Genomic DNA, 18,727 nt, shown 5'->3' on the forward strand with positions numbered 1-18,727 from the left:
CACAGCTGCGCAGCAGTAGGCAGGACAGGGCGGGAAGTCCTTCACCCCGCACTCCTCACCTCCATCCTGGGCACCCCGCACTCCTCACCTCCTCCATCCTGGGCACCCCGCACTCCTCACCTCCTCCATCCTGGGCACCCAGCACTCCTCACCTCCTCCATCCTGGGCACCCCGCACTCCTCACCTCCATCCTGGGCACCCCGCACTCCCCACCTCCATCCTGGGCACCCCGCACTCCCCACCTCCATCCTGGGCACCCCGCACTCCTCACCTCTATCCTGAGCACCCCGCACTCCTCACCGCCATCCTGGGCACCCCGCACTCCTCACCTCCTCCATCCTGGGCACCCCGCACTCCTCACCTCCATCCTGGGCACCCCACACTCCCCACCTCCATCCTGAGCACCCCGCACTCCTCACCTCCATCCTGGACACCCCGCACTCCCCACCTCCATCCTGAGCACCCCGCACTCCTCACCTCCATCCTGAGCACCCCGCACTCCTCACCTCCTCCATCCTGGGCACCCCGCACTCCCCACCTCCATCCTGGGCACCCCGCACTCCTCACCTCCATCCTGAGCACCCCGCACTCCCCACCTCCACCGCCCCGGCCACCCCGCACAATCCGCATTCACAGATGACACCACAACCCTGTCTCCCTGAAGTGCTGGCAGCCAATTACAACAGTTATGAAAATACTCCTATTTTCAACTAGAAAACAGGTCATACCAAAAAAAAAAAAACCAAAAACACATCGCTTTAAACAGAAAAATTAAGAAATCAGATAAAGTTGTCTTGAAAAAGAGCATTTATAGACAAAGTGTTTAAAGTGTGAAGAACAAATGAGACCTGAGTTTGAGGCGTGGCCCCAGAGAGAGGAAAACAAGACACGGGTCACAGGAAAGCAGGAATCTGGAACAGAGCCTGTGGGGAGCACACAGGCTGGCCAGAGTGCGTCCTCTGCTCCCTAGTGGTAGGGACAGGCAGTGCGTCGTTCAAAGCCACCGGGCACTTGGGCTATTTTATCAGATAGTGAAGAGGGCGGTGGGCCCTCTGAGGGGTGACGGGGAAAGGCAGAGGATGAGTGGCAGAACTGTTGGAGGCAGGAGCAGGCAGGAACAGCTGAGGTGGGCAGCCGCCGGGGACCACAGCTCTGGGGCTGGTGGGCTCCAGGTCCCACCTGAGCAGCACAGGGGAGCGCCTAAGTCACCATTATTACCCCCTCTTCTTTCCCCCAAGGCAGAGAGCGGGCAGACCGAGAGACCCTTCCTCTGACATTCAGTCCACAAACGGCTACACATGCGGGCTTGGCCCGGTCAAGTCAGGAGGCAGGTATGGGGCCTACGCACTGGGCCAGCTTTCGCTGCTTTCCCAGCCCATCAGCAGGAAGCTGGGACACAAACCGGTACCCACAGGTATGCCAGCATCACAGCAGATTCACCCTCAAAGTCCCAGTGCAAGCACTCCAAATGCGTTCTAAGGCCAGATGCTGGCACTGTCGAGAACCGGAGATGTCTAGGATAGGTCCAATGTTCTGAAACAGGGATAGTGAGAGAAAGGCAGGGCTTCTGTACAAACAAGTGTCCTCTGTGGCCACGTGAGATGCAGTAATACTCGCTCATCTGCCGCTTCATTCTGCACGCACTCAGAGCAGCTGAGTCTGGGCAAGGCCAAGGCCAGAGCCAGAACTCCATCTGCATTGTCTGTGCGGTTACTCAATCCAAGAAGCGAGCCAACACCTGCTGCCCACAGGGCATGCGTGAGCAGGACGCCAGAGCAGGAGGCGGGTGGGGGCTTGAACATGACGTTCCGACGTGGGACACAGGCGTCCTGAGAGCGGGATGCCTGCTGTGCCGGAAACCTGCCTGGAAGGTGGAACCAGGAGTGTGTGCGACTCGAGTGCACGTCACTGGCTGAGCACACACAGAAGGCAATGGAACAATGGTCCTGCACTCGCTTCTCAATTCATTAACTCAGAACTAAGAAAAAAGGGCAGGTACCACGATGCCTGGTGCAAGGCATAATGGGCTAAACCCTCCCCTTGCAAGTGCCAGCATCCCATATGGACACCGGTCCATGTTGGCCTGGCTTTTCCACACCCCATCCAGCTCCCTGCCTGTGGCCTGGGAAAGCAGCAGAGGACAGACCAAAGCGTTGGGACCCTGCATTTGCAAGGAAGAACCGGAAGAAGCTCCTGGCTCCTGGCTCCTGGCTTCAGGTCAGCTCAGCTCCGGCTGCCGTGGCCCTTTGTGGAGTGAAGCAGCGGAGAAAGGATCTGTCTCTTCTCTCTGTAAATCTGCTCTGCCTTTTCAATAAAAATAAACAAACAAACAAACAAAAAGGACAGAACTCAAGTCAAGTGTTCACAGCTCAGCATTCATAATTTGGCCCATCTTCTGTAATGGCCACAGCCAGCGACGACGAGGCTGGCACCCTACCCTCAGCGCCGCGGACAGTCTCTGCCAGGCACGTCACGTGCAGGTGCTGCTGTCAGGGCAGGCAGTGCAGAAAACAAAACGGCCCTGCCTCACACTCCCTGAGTGTGTCAGAAGAGGCTGGGGGAGAAAACACACAAGCTCCCCAGAGGGCACGGGTAGATTTCTAACAGCAGTAACTGCTACCAGCAGGACGATGGGGATGTATCTGCAGGAGGCCGGGATGGAAAATCCTGAGGGAAGGCTGCTGGGCCGGAACAGAGCAGTCACATGTCAGTGGGGCAGCGGGCCTCCAGAGAGGTGACGGCCCCCACAGCAGACACGCTAAGTGACGCAGCGCCACAACTGACCTGCACTTCTGGGGCCGGACCAGGTGAGCCAGCTCAGCGAACCTCCACAGGGCGGCACGTAAACTTCGAGGGGCGCCATTCTGGGGGTTCAACAAGTGATGCATTACACAGTCACCCATTACACACAGGCCCCAGTCACCCAGAGGGACACGCTGTTCGTGTCTGCTTTCAGGGCAGACCATCTGTGGCCCACACTGTGTGAGCTCCAATGACAAACACGGGCACACAAAGACACCATTCTAATTCCTACCCTATCTAAGGCCACGAGTAATCCGCAGAAAAACAAAGTCTACCGAACGGTCCCTGCTAACTGCTGATCTAACAGCACCATGTTTTCGATAATGGAAACAGAAGACATACCTTTTTAATTTCTTTGTAGAGTTCTAACTGCAGTCTTGGGAGGTTAGAATCCATCAATGCCTGCAATAAAACGCAAGACATTTATTTATAGAAAACATGTTCTATTAGCAATTCTAAAGAAAACTAAAAAATAAACCAAGATTGGGCCGGCAGTGTGGCCTAGCGGCTAAAGTCCTCGCCTTGAACGCCCCGGGATCCCATATGGGCGCCGGTTCTAATCCCGGCAGTTCCACTTCCCATCCAGCTCCCTGCTTGTGGCCTGGGAAAGCAGTCGAGGATGGCCCAAAGCCTTGGGACCCTGCACCTGCGTGGGAGACCTGGAAGAGGTTCCTGGTTCGCGGCTTCGGATCGGCGCACACCGGCCCGTTACGGCTCACTTGGGGAGTGAATCATCGGACGGAAGATCTTCCTCTCTGTCTCTCCTCCTCTCTGTATATCTGACTTTGTAATAAAAAATAAATAAATCTTTAAAAAAATAAATAAATAATAAAAAAAATCCCCAAGATTTCAATGCTGAAACAAAAAAGCAACTGAAGTAGGGACCTCCTCACTGTTAGGAAGCAGACCGAGCAGGCAACGAGCAGAAAGCGGGCACAGGTCACTCTCCGGGAGAGGCAGACACCTTCACTGAACTACACAGCGCAGAATCACCGGCAGAACGGCACGCTCCAGTCAACCCGCAAGCCGCGCCCCGACCCCCACTCTGGGCGGGACTGGCCCGAGGACAGACAGCTGCTCCACCCACTGGCTCACGCCTCAAATGCCCACAACCGGCCCAGTCTCCTGTAAGGGTGGCAGGACCCGAGTGCTGGAGCTGTCCTCCTGTGCCGCCCAGGACTCTGCCGCAGCCAGCATGTGACCCTGGGAGGGTCACGGCCCACAGGACTGCCTCAGGAGCACACGAGCCTGGGCCTGACGGCTGCACTGGCTGGTCCTCCCCGTGCAGGCACGGGGATCCCACAGGAGAACTGGTTCTAATCCCGGCGGCCCCGCTTGCCATCCAGCTCCCTGCCTGTGGCCTGGGAAAGTGGTCGAGGACGGCCCAAAGTCTTGGGACCCTGCACCCATGCGGGAGACCCGGTAGAGACTCCTGGCTTCGGATCTGCTCAGCCCCAGCCACTGCAGCCATTTAGGGAGTGAATCAACGGATAGAAGATCTTTATCTCTCCTCTCCATAAATTTGATCTACCTTTCCAATAAAAATACACAAATCTTTAAAATACATATTTGTATATATACATTTATATAAATCATGACTGCTATTGTAGCTTGCACTAAAGGTTGTTAAATCAGCAACACAAATAGAAAAAATATATGAAAACACTAGTCTTCTATCATATTGAAAGACTGGATATGCAGACAGACACGAAGACAGGTGTCATTCCCCGGGGCAGTCCCAAACAGGTGCCAGAGCCAGGCCAGGCGCAGCTGGAGTCTGCAGCCCAAACCCAGCACACGGGCCACGGGCAGAGCGAGACACTGACCATGTCATTTACTTAGGGCTGGAACCAGGCACAGGCGACAGACAAGGAGCCAGCAGAAGCCGACCCTGGGTCTCGGGCCACAGCCCCAGGCCCCAGCAGCCCTGAAAGCAGGGCTCTGCAGCAGGAGTGCCACGTGACCAACTACACAGAAGCTTGCCCCCGCTGTCTCTCTGCCCTCCCAGCTCCCGCTGGCATGAAGCCAGAGTCCACATCTCTCTCACAGATCCTGCCTTACAGCGCAGGAAGCTGAGGCTCCAATGAACCCCACCCCAGCTCAGCTCAAGGTGGAGAGGCAAGCCTCCGACGCAGCTGCATCCCACTCCAAGCTAAAGCTGCCGAGTTCCTCAGACACGGGGACAAAGGGGCGCCTGCCTTCCCAAGAGGCTGAGCCATGCAGAACATGATGCCCCTACAAAGCTCTCGCCAAGAGGCCCAGGAACCATGTTACTACAGATCCTGATGGGCCAGGGACAACACCCCATCCCACACTGGGGACCTGGATTGGATTTCCAGCTCTGGCTCCCTCTCCAGCACCCCAGGAGGAAGCAGGCACGGCTCCCGTTCCTGGCTCCCCGCTCCCACTGCCAGGAACATGGTGGAGTTCCCGGCTGCCAGCCGCCATGAACGAGTCTCACCTACCGTGAGCATGTGCGGAGTGCACCAGCAAAGCAGGAATCTTTGCCACTCTCTTTGTCTCTGGCATCTCAAGAAAATCACTGAAACGGTACACTCTGCAGGCCACAGCCATGGCCAGGCCAGGGGCCCCGCCTCCTGCAGCAGGCTGGCTCCTGGCTGCACACCCCCATCCTCACCTTGATGACCTTGTTGAGGCACTCGTCAGCCACCATCCTGACATCGGACTCCGCATCGTCGCTGCACAGCAGAAACAGCTCCATCGCGATGCCCAGGAGCTTCTGGAATTCTGGAGAATTTCTGAAAAAGAAGAGAAAACGTCACAGCCACAAAGATGCAACCATCCCTAAGCAGGTGTCCGCTCTCCCCACGGGACTCTGCGGTCCCAGAGTGGCCGCGGCGGCTCATCCCTGTGACACGGGCACCACACTCAGGCCAGACACTGACAGAGGGGGACTGAGCACGGGTACACAGGAACTCCGTCCCGTCCTCACACCTTTCTATAGACAAAACTTCTAAAAGTAACTCTTAACAAAAACAGCAGACTACCAAATAAGCCTCATTTACTCTTCAGAACTTCCATTTTTTTCATCCTTTTAAATGTTTTAATTTAAAAGCTAAAATCAGACTGCTTCACAAATTTAAATCCCAGTCAGCCAGGCGCTTTGCCCTCTGCTCACCTACGGGATGGCCAAACTCACTCCTACGGCTTTACCTCTTCCGCTCCCAAACAGCTCCAAGGTCCACGCAGGCGGCACTGCAGCAGCCACAGGGTCAAGGGCAGACGTGCCTCTGCTGAGCACCCACCTCTAGACCTCCTGGGCGCGAGCGCATTCACCTGCGAGAGCCCATCCAGGGCACCGTGCGCCAACCTGCTGAACACAGCCCAGAACACAAGCTGTGGCCCACGACGGGAAACTGCCTTGGGGGCACTGTGTGGTACCTGGGCTCCACGGAACGCCAGGAGTCCAGGGCAAGTGCCGCTTGCCCGTCACAGCTGCACTGCATCTCCCATCGCCCGGAGTGGGCAAGGCGGCCTCACGTTCAGGCAACTCAGGCTGAGTTCCATTATTCCTAATGCCAGACAGGGACGTGTACTTTTCTCCCAAACAGTAAAACAACGTAACATTTCCTTGCTGATACAAGTCTGTTATCTTGTATCTTGTGTTAGAAACATGAGCTCACTCGTTTCTACCTCCTACTCTGTGTGTTCATTCTAAGCAGCATTGTAAGGTAACTGCCGTAATACTGACTTTAAGATTTCCTTTTAACAATTATGTATTTGCTTTGTGGATGCATAAGTCCAACAGTGTCTCCTCCTGGGGTGGGCACCGGTCACAGCAGGGGAAACGCCAGCCGGGACATCGGCATCTCGAAGTGGACACCAGCTCCAAGGCCAACACACACCTGGAGGCAAAAACACAGCTCAAGCACCCGGGTCCCCACCAGCAACTGGGAGACCAGGAGCAGGTGCCCAGCTCCTAACCTTGCCCGGGCCCAGCCCTGACTGGAGTGGGCATCTGGGCGCTGGACCAGCAGGAGCCAGAGCCCTCCACCCGTCTTTCAAATTAAAACAAGAAGCCTTGAAAAAGCACCTACACAGGAATTTAGATGGGTTTTTTTAATGTCTGGGTTTATGGAAGATCTAACTTTACAACATGAGCTCTTCCCCTGCAGAGAGGCAGTCAGCACGCTGCAGCAGCCTGCATTGGTCCTGCGCGGGTCCTGCACTGGTCCTGCACTGGTCCTGCGCGGGTCCTGCACTGGTCCTGCGCGGGTCCTGCACTGGTCCTGCGCTGGTCCTGCACTGGTCCTGCGCTGGTCCTGCACTGGTCCTGCGCTGGTCCTGCGCGGGTCCTGCGCGGGTCCTGCACTGGTCCTGCGCGGGTCCTGCACTGGTCCTGCACTGGTCCTGCGCGGGTCCTGCACTGGTCCTGCGCGGGTCCTGCACTGGTCCTGCGCTGGTCCTGCACTGGTCCTGCGCTGGTCCTGCGCTGGTCCTGCGCTGGTCCTGCGCGGGTCCTGCGCTGGTCCTGCGCGGGTCCTGCGCGGGTCCTGCGCTGGTCCTGCGCGGGTCCTGCGCGGGTCCTGCACGGGTCCTGCACTGGTCCTGCGCGGGTCCTGCACTGGTCCTGCGCGGGTCCTGCACTGGTCACTTCCTACATTCTGTAGTGTTGTGGGCTAAGGAGTTGGTTCGCACTCATTAAGCTGAGCACTACAGGAAATGGGCTTGCGGCTAAAAGCACCTGGTCTAACGGGACTCATTGGCATCTATTGTTTGGTTAAAGCGCTTGGAGGAAAGAGCATAAAACGAGTAAGAAAGGGAGGCTTCAGACAGACTTCCACCATCCCTGGTCTCCTGTCAGTGCCTCATCCCCAGACCCTGCCGTGTCCACGTTACTGGCTCTGCTGGCCAGAACACTGCAGACCACACCTCCTAGCAGACTTGTCCAAACAAAGGGTACTCTCCAGGGTTCCGAGCGTCTCACCAGCAGCCACACTACTTGTCAGGGGCTGCCTGAGGCGTGCTCTGTGCGCCCACGTGTCTGCTCCTGCAAAGCCCAGGTCCACCCAGTGCTGCCAGCTCCGAGCAAGGACAAACAGGAAAACTTCTGAATTAACATGGACAGCAGACCACAAGCCAATCTAGGATGGCTGTGATTTACTGTAACTCTGCTGAGAATTCTCAAACACAAAACAGAAAGCCACACGTGAAACAGAGCATCTGGGCTGAAGGGGCCCTTGTTCAGAGCCAATGACTCCCTGGGCGGACAGAGCCGTGCCTGGTGGGAGGGCCCCACACGTGTGCAGCCACTGGCCGTCACTGCTCGCAAAGGCAGCAGCCTCCCGCGGCCTGGCTGCCTGTCCTGGCGGCCACCGAGCCCACCACGGTGGCTGCACCCCACAGCTGCCCCAGCCATGGCCACACACAGCACTGGGAGGTGAGCACAGGAGCAACACTGCCAGCACTTCCCCGATCCGGGCAGCAGAGGGCAGCAGAGGGCAGCAGAGGGCAGCTCGGCTGCTTTCCTCAGCGTGCTCCCAACTGTTTACTCTTACTTCACATGGTGTTATTACCATTTGCTTTTTCATTTTCTTCCCACAGTGTTTTTACACATTTAGAGTCATCTACTATACTTTACCAATGAAGAAATGAGTTAAACTACAATGAATGCCAAATAACTTAGAACTACAAATATCAGATGGCATTAAAAATCAATTACCAAACACATAAATATTGCATGTTTCCACATGAGTGAGGCCCCAAGAGAGCTCCCAATCACAGGACGGAAAGGAGGGGCTGCTGCAGCCGGAGCACAGGGACGTGCCAGGTCCCCGCTGACACTGCCCAGAGCCACCCAGACACGGGCTGGCACGTTCGCACCACGTGACAAACACATGGCCCGAACACTAAAACACCTAACCTACACAATTTGATGTTATGTGTATTAAAATGAAAAACAAAGAAAATTAACAGAAAAAAGTGCATCACCACAAATTTTTTAAAAAGATTTATTTATTTTTGTCGGAAAGTCAGATATAGAGAGAGGAGGGACAGAGAGGAAGATCTTCCTTCCGATGATTCACTCCCCAAGTGAGCCACAACGGCTGGAGCTGTGCTGATCCAAAGCCAGGAGCTTCTTCTGAGTCTCCCGGAGCTTCTTCTGAGTCTCCCAGGCAGCAGGGTCCCAAGGCCTCGGGCCGTCCTCCACCGCTTTCCCAGGCCACACGTAGGGAGCTGGGTGGGAAGTGGAGCATCCAGGAAATGAATCTGTGCCCATGTGGGATCCTAGTGAACGCAGGATGAGGACTTTAGCCGCTCACTACAAACTGTGATCAACACTAAACATTAAGATTATTATCCTGGGGTCCAGCATGGAGCTTAGTGGCTAAAGTCCTCGCCTTGCATGCGCCAGGATCCCACAGGGGCACCAGTTCGTGTCCCAGCTGCTCTGCTGCCCATCCAGCTCCCTGCCTGTGGCCTGGGAAAGCAGTGGAGGACGGCCCAAAGCCTTGGGACCCTGCACCCACGTGGGAGACCCGGAAGAGGCTCCTGGCTCCTGGCTCAGGATCAGCTCAGCTCCAGCCATTACAGCCGCTTTAGGAGTCAATCAACAGACAGAAGATCTTCCCCTCTCTGTCACTCCCCCTATTTTGTATATCTGACTGTCCAATAAAAATAAATCTTTCAAAAGTAAAAAAATAAAAATAAAAATATATATTTCCATCTTCGGCTATGAGGAGCAATGGTCATAAAGACAGTTAAAATTAGAAGAATTAGCAAACAGTTCCAAAAGAAGGAGCTGCTGGTCACCGCAGTGGGAACAGGCAAGGAGAGCCAGCCACCTCCAGCCGACAGCCTCCGACCCCACTGCCACCCAGCACGCCGGCCACCCCAGCGGGCCACCTCCAGCCGACGGCCTCCGACCCCACTGCCACCCAGCACGCCGGCCACCCCAGCGGGCCACCTCCAGCCGACGGCCTCCGACCCCACTGCCACCCAGCACGCCTGGCTAAGCAGGTCTCGGCACTGCTGGCCACCAGGCAAACCACCAGAGAAGCAGCAAGTAGGGAAGATGATAAAACAGACCACCTCATGCTATTCAATGGCTGCGGCAGATCACACTTCTCAAAGGAAGGACGATTTTTAACAAGGAGAGACACAGGCAGGGGAGAGGAGAGCATTCCCACACAACACAGAAAGAACCTCCCCCTGCCAGCTCCCTGACGGCCAAGGTCGGGCCCAGTCAAGAGGCGGGAACTCAATGCAGGCGTCTGAGCAGGTGTCCCGCGGGGGGAGGGGCCCACACTGCAGTCCCCAGGGTCCAGCTCAGCAGGCAGCTGGAGGGCAGCAGTGTCCTCCCGTAAGGACAGACACTGACCCCGGATGAGTGTTAGAGCAGGAGCTACACACACCGCTAACAACACACACACACCACAGCTGCGCACAAGTCCAACTCTAACCCACAGAGAAGTGCTTCGGGTGTTTGCAAGCTGCACCGCTTCTCCTGGGAACACGAGCTCTGGGCTTTCCAGTTCATCAACCACCGACACAGAGCCAGAAACACGCAGCAAAGTCCTGACTCTAAACGATTTCTACAAATGTTAACTGTGGACACACGAAAATATTCAAGCCCCCGAGATTGAAAATAAAGTTTTTGTTTCCCCTAGAAAGTTCAGAGTGCAATTACCTGAGAGACTGTACCAGTATGTTTTCACATATCGTCAGACAGTGGTTCACGCGGTCCTTCTTGGTAGCTGAAAGTTCTTTCTTTCTAAGAACAAAAAGAAGAAAGAAAAAATGAACACACTCTGAATTACCCTGAGTGTTTATTTGTAAATGTCATGAGTCGGTGTACCTTGGCCAGCGGGGCGTGGGGCCAGGAAGGAGGCGGCCAGGAGCTCAGCTCAGGCTCAGCAGACCTGGCCACCGCACACCCGGCTGATGTCGGCGCTAGGGAGGAGCTCCTCCCCCACCCACCCAGGTACAGCTGCAAGTCCCCCAGCTCAGCTCCACCCAGTCACCGTCCTCCCCCACCCGCCCTGGTACAGCTGCAAGTCCCCCAGCTCAGCTCCACCCAAGTTGAGGAGGAGAGCCCCAAAGCAGAGCGCTGACCTGACCCTGAACCAGACCCCGAGTTCTTTTAGGGAATTTTACTACTGAAGAAGTCAAAACAGAACAAGCCCACAGATACCTGCGCCTTCCTCAGGTCCCTGAAAGTGCACATTTAAAGAGGCTGGAAGGTCTCTCAGAGAATTCACACGGCAGCCTCACACCATCCACCAAAGCTCATCCTTTCTTCCTGGCCACATGGCCTCCGAGCTGAAGGCTGCAGGGCCCCCCTCCCTCAGACAGCTCTGAGACAGCGACCTAGCCGTGTGTGGATGACTGCACCACCTCACAGCCCCGGCACTTGTGCCTCGCTTCCCTCCAAGGGCGGGAGGCAAGCCCAGACCACAGAGAGGATGGGAAAGCTGCTCAGAGACTTCACTGTGTGTGGGGAGTAAGCCACACTCAAACCCACTGGACAGCTTCGTCACCGTGTTCCAGAACAAACAATTCAAAAATGCAAAATTACTGATCATTTCCAGGGATCAAAAGAGGATGGGGGCCCAACACAGTAACCAATTGGCCTGAGTTGGCCCACCTCCTGTCCAGGCAGGTCCTGGCCTTTCCCAACCAGCCCGCAACCCATTCCAGTTCTTGCTGTTGAGTGATACAGCCCACCCCCAAACCTGGCTCTCACGTGGTTCAGTGGGTGTCAAGACCTAGGCTAGCCTATCCTACACCCACTCTGGCTCTCACGAGCACCAGTGGATTATGAATGCTATCCCAAAGTGGCACACCCCAGACCCAGTCCAGCCCAGATCAGTGCCCCATTACAGCACTCACACTCGCCAGAGGAACCGTAACCCAGCCAGAACAGTCCCTTGCTCTCCAGTCAGGCCCGCTCTCAGTGGTGGATCTTGCCTGTGCCGGTGGTTGTCCAACCCAGCCTGGCTTGGCCTAAGCCCCATCTTGATCTTTGCTCTTGATGCTGCAGGCTGACCTGGCCTATCCCCAGTCCCAGCTCTTACTGGTGGGTACTGTAGCCTAGCCATGCTCAGCCTGCCCCCATCCCTGGCTTTCACACAAACCAGTAGACATGATAGCCTAACTCAGCCCAGGATAGCCTGCACCCCACCCTGGCTCCTGCAGATGCCAGTGTGTTACCCATTGGCCTGGCCCTGCCCAGTCTGCTCCTTGGTCCAGCCCACATACCTGCTGACAAACGGAGCAGCCTTGCCCAGCCTGACCCACACCCAGCCCTGACTCATATGCTCACCAGCAGGAGTTACAGCCCACCAGGGGAGTTGCCCAAGTTCCCTCAGCAGGCCCACTCTCAGCTCTGGACCTCAAGCGTGCCAGCGGTGTTAGGCCCTAACCCTTCATAATCTGCCCCTTCTGTCTCAGCCTTTGTGAGCTGGTGTATGACGCAGCCCAGCCCGCCCCACACCCAGTTCTTGGGTGCACCTATGAGTGTTGCAGCCTGTTCCCAACCCCAGTTCCCATGAGTGTCTTAGGGTTCCACGGTCATGCCTAACTCAGCCCATCACCACCCCCAGCTCTTGAGCAAACCAGCAGATACAGCAATCCTACAGGGCTGAGCCCACACAACCCCAACAAAATCTGCCCCTAGACCTGGTTCTCCAGTGTGCTGGTTAGTGTCGTGGCCCAGCCTAATGTTACCTGTCCCCTGTTCCAACACTCACTGGCAGGTACTGTGATCTAGTCCTGACAGGTAGGCTGCAGTCCAGCTCAGCTCTCACACGGGCAAGGCATCCACCTGACCCAGAAAGGTCCTCCAGCTTCCCCCTCCAAATCGCTCGGTCTCAGCCTCCTTGCTTACCTGCAAGTACAGTGGCCTTGTCGGTGCAAAGTTCCCCAAAGTCATTCCTCAGCTACCACATACCCCTCAGTCCCCAACACCCCTTCCCTGACCAACCCACAGTCCCCTGTTCTGAAGCCAGGAGTGCATGGGTTCCCCAGCCCAGGCTTCTAGTGGGGTGGCAGGCTAGCCTGGGCTCTGCTCACCCACCAGGGACCCAAGCACACACACAGGTCCCCAGACCCTGTCCTCTAGCACATGTGCTGGCCTGGCACATTACTCCTCCTCCCATGTGGGACCTGAGCGCGTGCGTGAGACCCCAGGTCCACCAACACAACACATCAGCAAGGGGCCTTTCCCTTCCCCCTCCCCAACCGTCCAAGGGACCGAAACCCGGGGAGGAGTGCCCAGGCCCGCTTCAACAACCCCAGATCCCGCAGGAGAGAGCAAAGCCACCAGTGGCTCCGTCTACACAACCCACTTGCCCACTTGTGATCCAGGGACCTGCTAAGGTCCTGGGAACGCAGCAACAGGTGGCCCTGCACCCATGTGGAACACCCAGAGGAAGCGCCTGGCTTCAGTTGGGCTCAGTTCCAGCCACTACAATTATCTGGTGAGTGAACCAGCAAATGGAAAATCATTCTCTCCTCTCTGTAAATCTGCCTCTAAAACACAAATTTTAAAACACTAAATACATCTTTGAAAAAAGATTATACAGGGCCAGCACGCTGGCAGACGGGGTAAAGCCACCATCTGTGAAGCTGGAAGTGCGCGTGGTGCCAGTTCAAGTCCAATCTGTTCCACTTCCCAGCCAGCTCCCTGTTAACACCGTGGGGAAAAGCAACAAAACGGTCCAAGTGCTTGGGTCCCAGGACACAGGTGGACACCCAGATGAGAGCCCTGGCTCCCAGGTTCAGCTTGGCACAGTTCTGGGGAATGAACCAGTGGGCAGAAGTTCTCTCTTTCTCTCTCTCTCTGTTGCTGTCTCTCCCTTTCTTTCAAAGAAAAAACAAGTGCATGAAAAAAGCGTGATTCCAGGCTGAAGTCAGAAGAATTCTGCAAACAGCCACCCCTTGGCTCACCTCACTGCTGCTCCTCAAACACACCTCTCACTCTAAGTCAGCAGACCGAGGCCAGGGCAACGTGCCGTGCCGAGGAAGGGCCAGGGTGGCCAGGCAGGGACCTGGCACTTCAGAGGCCTCAGCAGCAGCAGCCTGACTTCACCGGGCACTCTGTTCTCAGCATGTCCTTGCACAAGTAGGATTTTCAGAAGGATGTGTTAAGTAAGGATTAGAAACCAACTCATTCAAAATTATTTTGTTTATTTTTATTTTTTTAAAGCTTTGTTTATTTTTGTTGGAGAGTAAGATTTACAGAGAGAAGAAGAGACAGAGAGGAAAACCTTCTGTCTACTGGTTCACTCCCCATTGGTCGCATCGGCCGGAACTGAGCTGTTCTGAAGCCAGGAGTTTCTTCCGGGTCTCCCACGTGGGTGCAGGGTCCCAAGGCTTTGAACCATCCTGGACTGCTTTCCCAGGCCACAGGCAGGGAGTTGGATGGGAAGTGGAGCAACCGGGACACGAACCATTGCCCATATGGGAACCCGGTGCATGAAGGACGAGGATTTAATCACTGAACCATTGCATCAGGCCCAACTCATTCCGAATTATTCTGTATTTTCTTGCTGGGTATACACACACACACACACACACACACACACACACACACACACACTACTGTTTTTGTTGTTTGCTTCCAAATTCTTTTTTTTTTTCCTGTATCTGGGGGAAGTGGGGAGATAAAGCATGTTCCAAGGGCACTGTTCAAGTGGTTGTGACAGTTCAGCAGTTCTGAACTGCTGCCAGTCTCGCCATTCCAAGCATGATGCAATCTCTCCAGCATCCACTGGCTGACTTAGGCCACCTTAGAGTCTCCGTACGCCCAGATACTCACTGCCAACACTTGGCTGGGGTAGTTGTTCTGTCCTCTGTCCTCTGTGGTGGTGCCAGGTGTCCTCTGCAGGTTCGATGGCCCACCATATCCTCCATGTGCACCTGGATATGCTGTCCACTGCTCTGTCAGCTTCTGAGGAGGCTCAGCTTTGACACATGCACTCTATGGTCAGACCATGGAACCTGCACTTCTCTTCATGGTTGGGGTTCTGTTGGAGGGATCCCCAAAGAAACTTTGTCTAAGGCGATCCCAGACCAGATTCTTGTGTGTTCATGCCAGTAGAGGGTCCGGAACAGTCTGTCGCCCCAATCAGCTTATGCACATGCTGGTGCCCTGTCTTCCACATGAACCAATGGGTGTTGCAGTCCAGCCTGATCCTGCCCACCACACCCTTGGCCCTCACGCAAACCAGTGGGAGCTGCAGCCTAGTCAGAGCAACCTGCAATAACCCCCACCAGGCCGGCCCCCTGTCCTGGTTCCCGTGTAGTTCAACCCAACCAACCCCACTATCCAGCCCACACACGTGCCAGTGGGTGCCATTCTGTCCAGCCATGCCTGCCCCAGTCCTGGTTCTCATGCTCACCAGTGGGAGTGGCAACCCAAGAGGGAGGTGCCCAATATTTCCCTACTGGGCCCACTCCCACTCCCGGATCATGTACTCCCCAGGTGGTTCTGCAGTTTAACTTGACAGAATTAGCCCCCAATGCCAGCCTCTGCCAGCTGATGCTGCGGCAAAGCCCAACCAACCCACAGCCACTCTAATTCATGCTTGCATCAGTAGGACCCATCAACCCAGCTTGGCTTTTCCCTGATCCAGCTCACATGAGGCCCACAGGTGTTATAACCCTGCCCAGTCTGGTCTGCCCCATCTCAACTCACGCTCTCTAGTGGGAATGATGGTCCCACAGGGAAGCCCCATGCAGCCCCCATATCAGCTTCGCCTCCTTCCCCCAGGTCTCATGTGTGCTGGTTAGGTGCTGCGGCTCAGTCTGGAATGGCCTGCCTCGCCTCAGCATTTGCCAGTGAGTGCTGTAGCCTGGCCAAGCCGGCCCACCCCAATTCCAGCTCATACTGCTGGGGGCTACAGCCTACCCAAGCTCAGCCAGCACCCAGTCCTAGCCCTAATGCGACCGAACCCGACCCAACCCACACTCTATTCTAGTGTTTGGATTCGCTAGAGGGTGATGTGAACTGACCCTGCCTGGTTCACCCCTGAACTATGTCAAATGCATGCTGGTAGGTACCATAGCCTGGCCTGAACAGGGCTGCTCCCTTTCTTGGTTCTCACACTGACCTGCAGGGACTGTCCCGACAGAGGAGTTTCCCAAGCTCCTCCATCAAAACCTCTCCCACTGCCAGATCTTATGTACACCAGTGAGTCCAGGGGCCAGCCCTGCTTAGTTCACCTCCTCTCCTAGCAGGAACAGTGGTCTTTCCTCACTGGCCTTCAACCCATTCTGGTTCTTACTGTTGGATGTTTCAGCCCAGCCAAGCCTGGTCCACCCCCACACACAGCTCACACATGGCTCAGTAGGGGCAGAGACCTAGCCTAGCCCGTCCAACACCTACCCTGGTCCTCCAGAGCACCAGCTGTTGCTGGAGTCTAGCCCAATCCAGTGCACCTAGCCGCAGTCCACACTTGTGCCAAGGGACACTGCAGCCATATCCAAACCAGAACACAACTCCCTCCCACTCCAGTCTCCACATTCATCAATGGGAACCACAACCCAGCCAGTGTGCCCTTAAGTTCCCCAATCAGGCGTGTTCCCAGCAACAGATCCTGTACATGCCAGTGGCTGCTCTGACCCATCTTAGCATAGTCCATCACTTGTCTTGGTCTTTGCCTTAGATGCTGTAGCCTGCCCTACTTGGCCTGTCCCCAGCCCTGATTCTCACTGGCAGGTGCTGGAACCTGGCCCTGCTCAGTCTGCTCCCATCCCTGGTTCATGCAAACTAACAGCCTAGCCCGGCATGACCTGTGCTCCAACCTGGTTTCTGCTCTTGCCAGTAAGTTAAAGTTTTCTGGGTCCTGCCCGGTCCATCCCCTTCCAAAACCAACCCACACATTAGCCAACAGTTGGAGCTACTTTGCCCAGCTTGCCCAACCCCAAGGCCTGGACCATGTAATCACCAGCGGGAGTTATGACCCACTAGGGGAGTTTCCCACACTCCCCCACTTGGCCCACTCCCAGACCCAGATCTCACACATGCCAGGGGTGCTAGGCCCTTGTCCGGCTTAGCCTGCCCCTCCATCTTGGCCTTTATATGAGCTGGTGAACGTTGCGGTCCAGAACGTTTTAGGATGCACATGTGGGTGCTGCAGCCTGGACCTGTCCAGACTGTTCTCAGTCCCTGTATCCGTGTACACCTGTGTACCACGGGTACTCTTGTACCAGTGAGTGATGGCAGGTTCCATCACATCTGGCTCAGCTCATCTCCACCCCAACTTTCAAGCTAACCAGCAGGACTTACATTTCCACAGGGTTGGGCCCAAACATCTCCCACAGAATCTACCCCCGGACCTGGTTTTCTTGCGTGCTGGTTAGTGTCATGGCCCTGCCTAATGTGACATGTCCCCTGTTCCGACATTTGGTCAGGTATTAGACTCTAGCCCTGCTGGACAAGTCCGCAGCCCTAGCTTTCGCATGGATGGTATGTGGTGGTCAGCAATGTTCCATGATAACAAGCCATACTCAGGACTCACATGTAGGCTGGTGAATCAATGTGACCCATATTTTCCCCTCCAAACCATCAGCCTCGGTCCCCTTGTTTATCTGCAAGTACAGTGTCTTTGTTGTTGGGAGTCCCTCAGGATTTATTCCTCACCAAGACACACAGTGGCCTTATCCCTGGACGTCCCTAGGCAGCAATTCCACATTCCCAAGACTCCAGAGCTCAACACCAGGTGGCCAGAGGGAGGAGTCCAGAGCCAGTTGGTGTGCTGGCCACCCAAAAGCCCAGGACTCGCTCACCACATGGCAGCGGTGGCTGTGGCCAGGGCCCTAAGCACTGAGTCCGACCACGCTGCTGGAAGCTCACACCACTCACACACATACTTCTATCAAATTCCAGGGTCATTTAAGCAGTAACATCCTGCAATGCCCTCAACAGTGAATGATACAATGACCACAAAGAACACTGGACACCAACATACATCAGTAGATAGAAGGAAGCTTTTAAGGAGGACTGGAAAATCAGTTATGGTGGACCACAACATCTTTAGATGCAGTGTATAAGTGTGAAATCAGTACAGCAACAGTACGGCCGTAGCAGCTACTTCACACGGCTCCTGTCCCAGCCAACAGCAGACAGCTGCAGCAGACGCCCCAGAGTGGCGGGACTGTGAGGAGAGGACACACCTACACGGACATGAGGCACCATCCCACGTCAGGCCTCAGGGCAGCAGGGATACGAGCCTGCACACCCCCAGCGGCACCCTGAACAGCCCATCACCTCAGGGCGAGGAAAACGCAGCAAGAAACACAACAGAAATGTCACGAACTGCCACTCTGTCTAGGAACAGGTGTGGCGGTGCAGTGGTTAACCACAGCAGAGTGCCTGCTGTATGTCACAGCTAGCCCACTTCCCATCCAGTCTCCTGAAAAGGTCCCTGGGAGGCAGCAGCTGGTGGCCTGGGTCCCTGCCACACACCCGGGAGACCAGGATGGAGCGCCTGGCTCCTGGCTTCAGTCTTGCCCAGCCCCAGTTGTTGTTGGTGCTCAGTGAACCAGTAGAGAGAAGGTGTCTCTCACTCAGCCTTTCAAATAAAGTTAAAAAAAAAAAAAAGATATGGTAAAATTAAACAGCAAAGTGAACAATTTCTGTAAAATTCTAGAAACTTCAGGGCTGAGTGGAGAGCAAGACTGGGGTTGTCGGGAGCAGTGACCTTGGATGGGGGAGCAGTGACCATGGATGGGGGAGCAGTGACCGGGGCTGGGGGGAGCAGTGACCATGGATGGGGGAGCAGTGACCGGGGCTGTCGGGAGCAGTGACCATGGATGGGGGAAACAGTGACCATGAATGGGGGAGCAGTGACCATGGATGGGGGAGCAGTGACCGGGGCTGGGGGAAACAGTGACCATGGATGGGGGAGCAGTGACCATGGATGGGGGAGCAGTGACCATGGATGGGGAAACAGTGACC

General features: G+C 55.6%; 1 protein-coding gene across 4 annotated transcripts in view; it reads right to left on the reverse strand.

Moving 5' to 3' along the window:
* The window catches only part of HTT (huntingtin), a 358,005-nt gene that overhangs the window by 327,198 nt on the left and 12,080 nt on the right, over positions 1 to 18,727 (reverse strand). For all 4 annotated transcript variants that reach the window (XR_009246318.1, XM_058670321.1, XM_058670320.1 and 1 more), the window contains exons 2-5: positions 10,454 to 10,537; positions 5,441 to 5,561; positions 3,145 to 3,204; positions 2,785 to 2,864 (exon numbers count right to left, since the gene is read on the reverse strand). Coding sequence is in view for 3 of the 4 variants with exons in the window: in XM_058670321.1 (XP_058526304.1) it covers positions 2,785 to 2,864; positions 3,145 to 3,204; positions 5,441 to 5,561; positions 10,454 to 10,537 (345 nt within the window). In the remaining variant the exon portion in view is untranslated. The remainder of the gene's footprint in view (positions 1 to 2,784; positions 2,865 to 3,144; positions 3,205 to 5,440; positions 5,562 to 10,453; positions 10,538 to 18,727) is intronic.

Source organism: Ochotona princeps, chromosome 11 (assembly GCF_030435755.1).
Source record: "Ochotona princeps isolate mOchPri1 chromosome 11, mOchPri1.hap1, whole genome shotgun sequence".
Lineage (NCBI taxonomy): Eukaryota > Metazoa > Chordata > Mammalia > Lagomorpha > Ochotonidae > Ochotona > Ochotona princeps.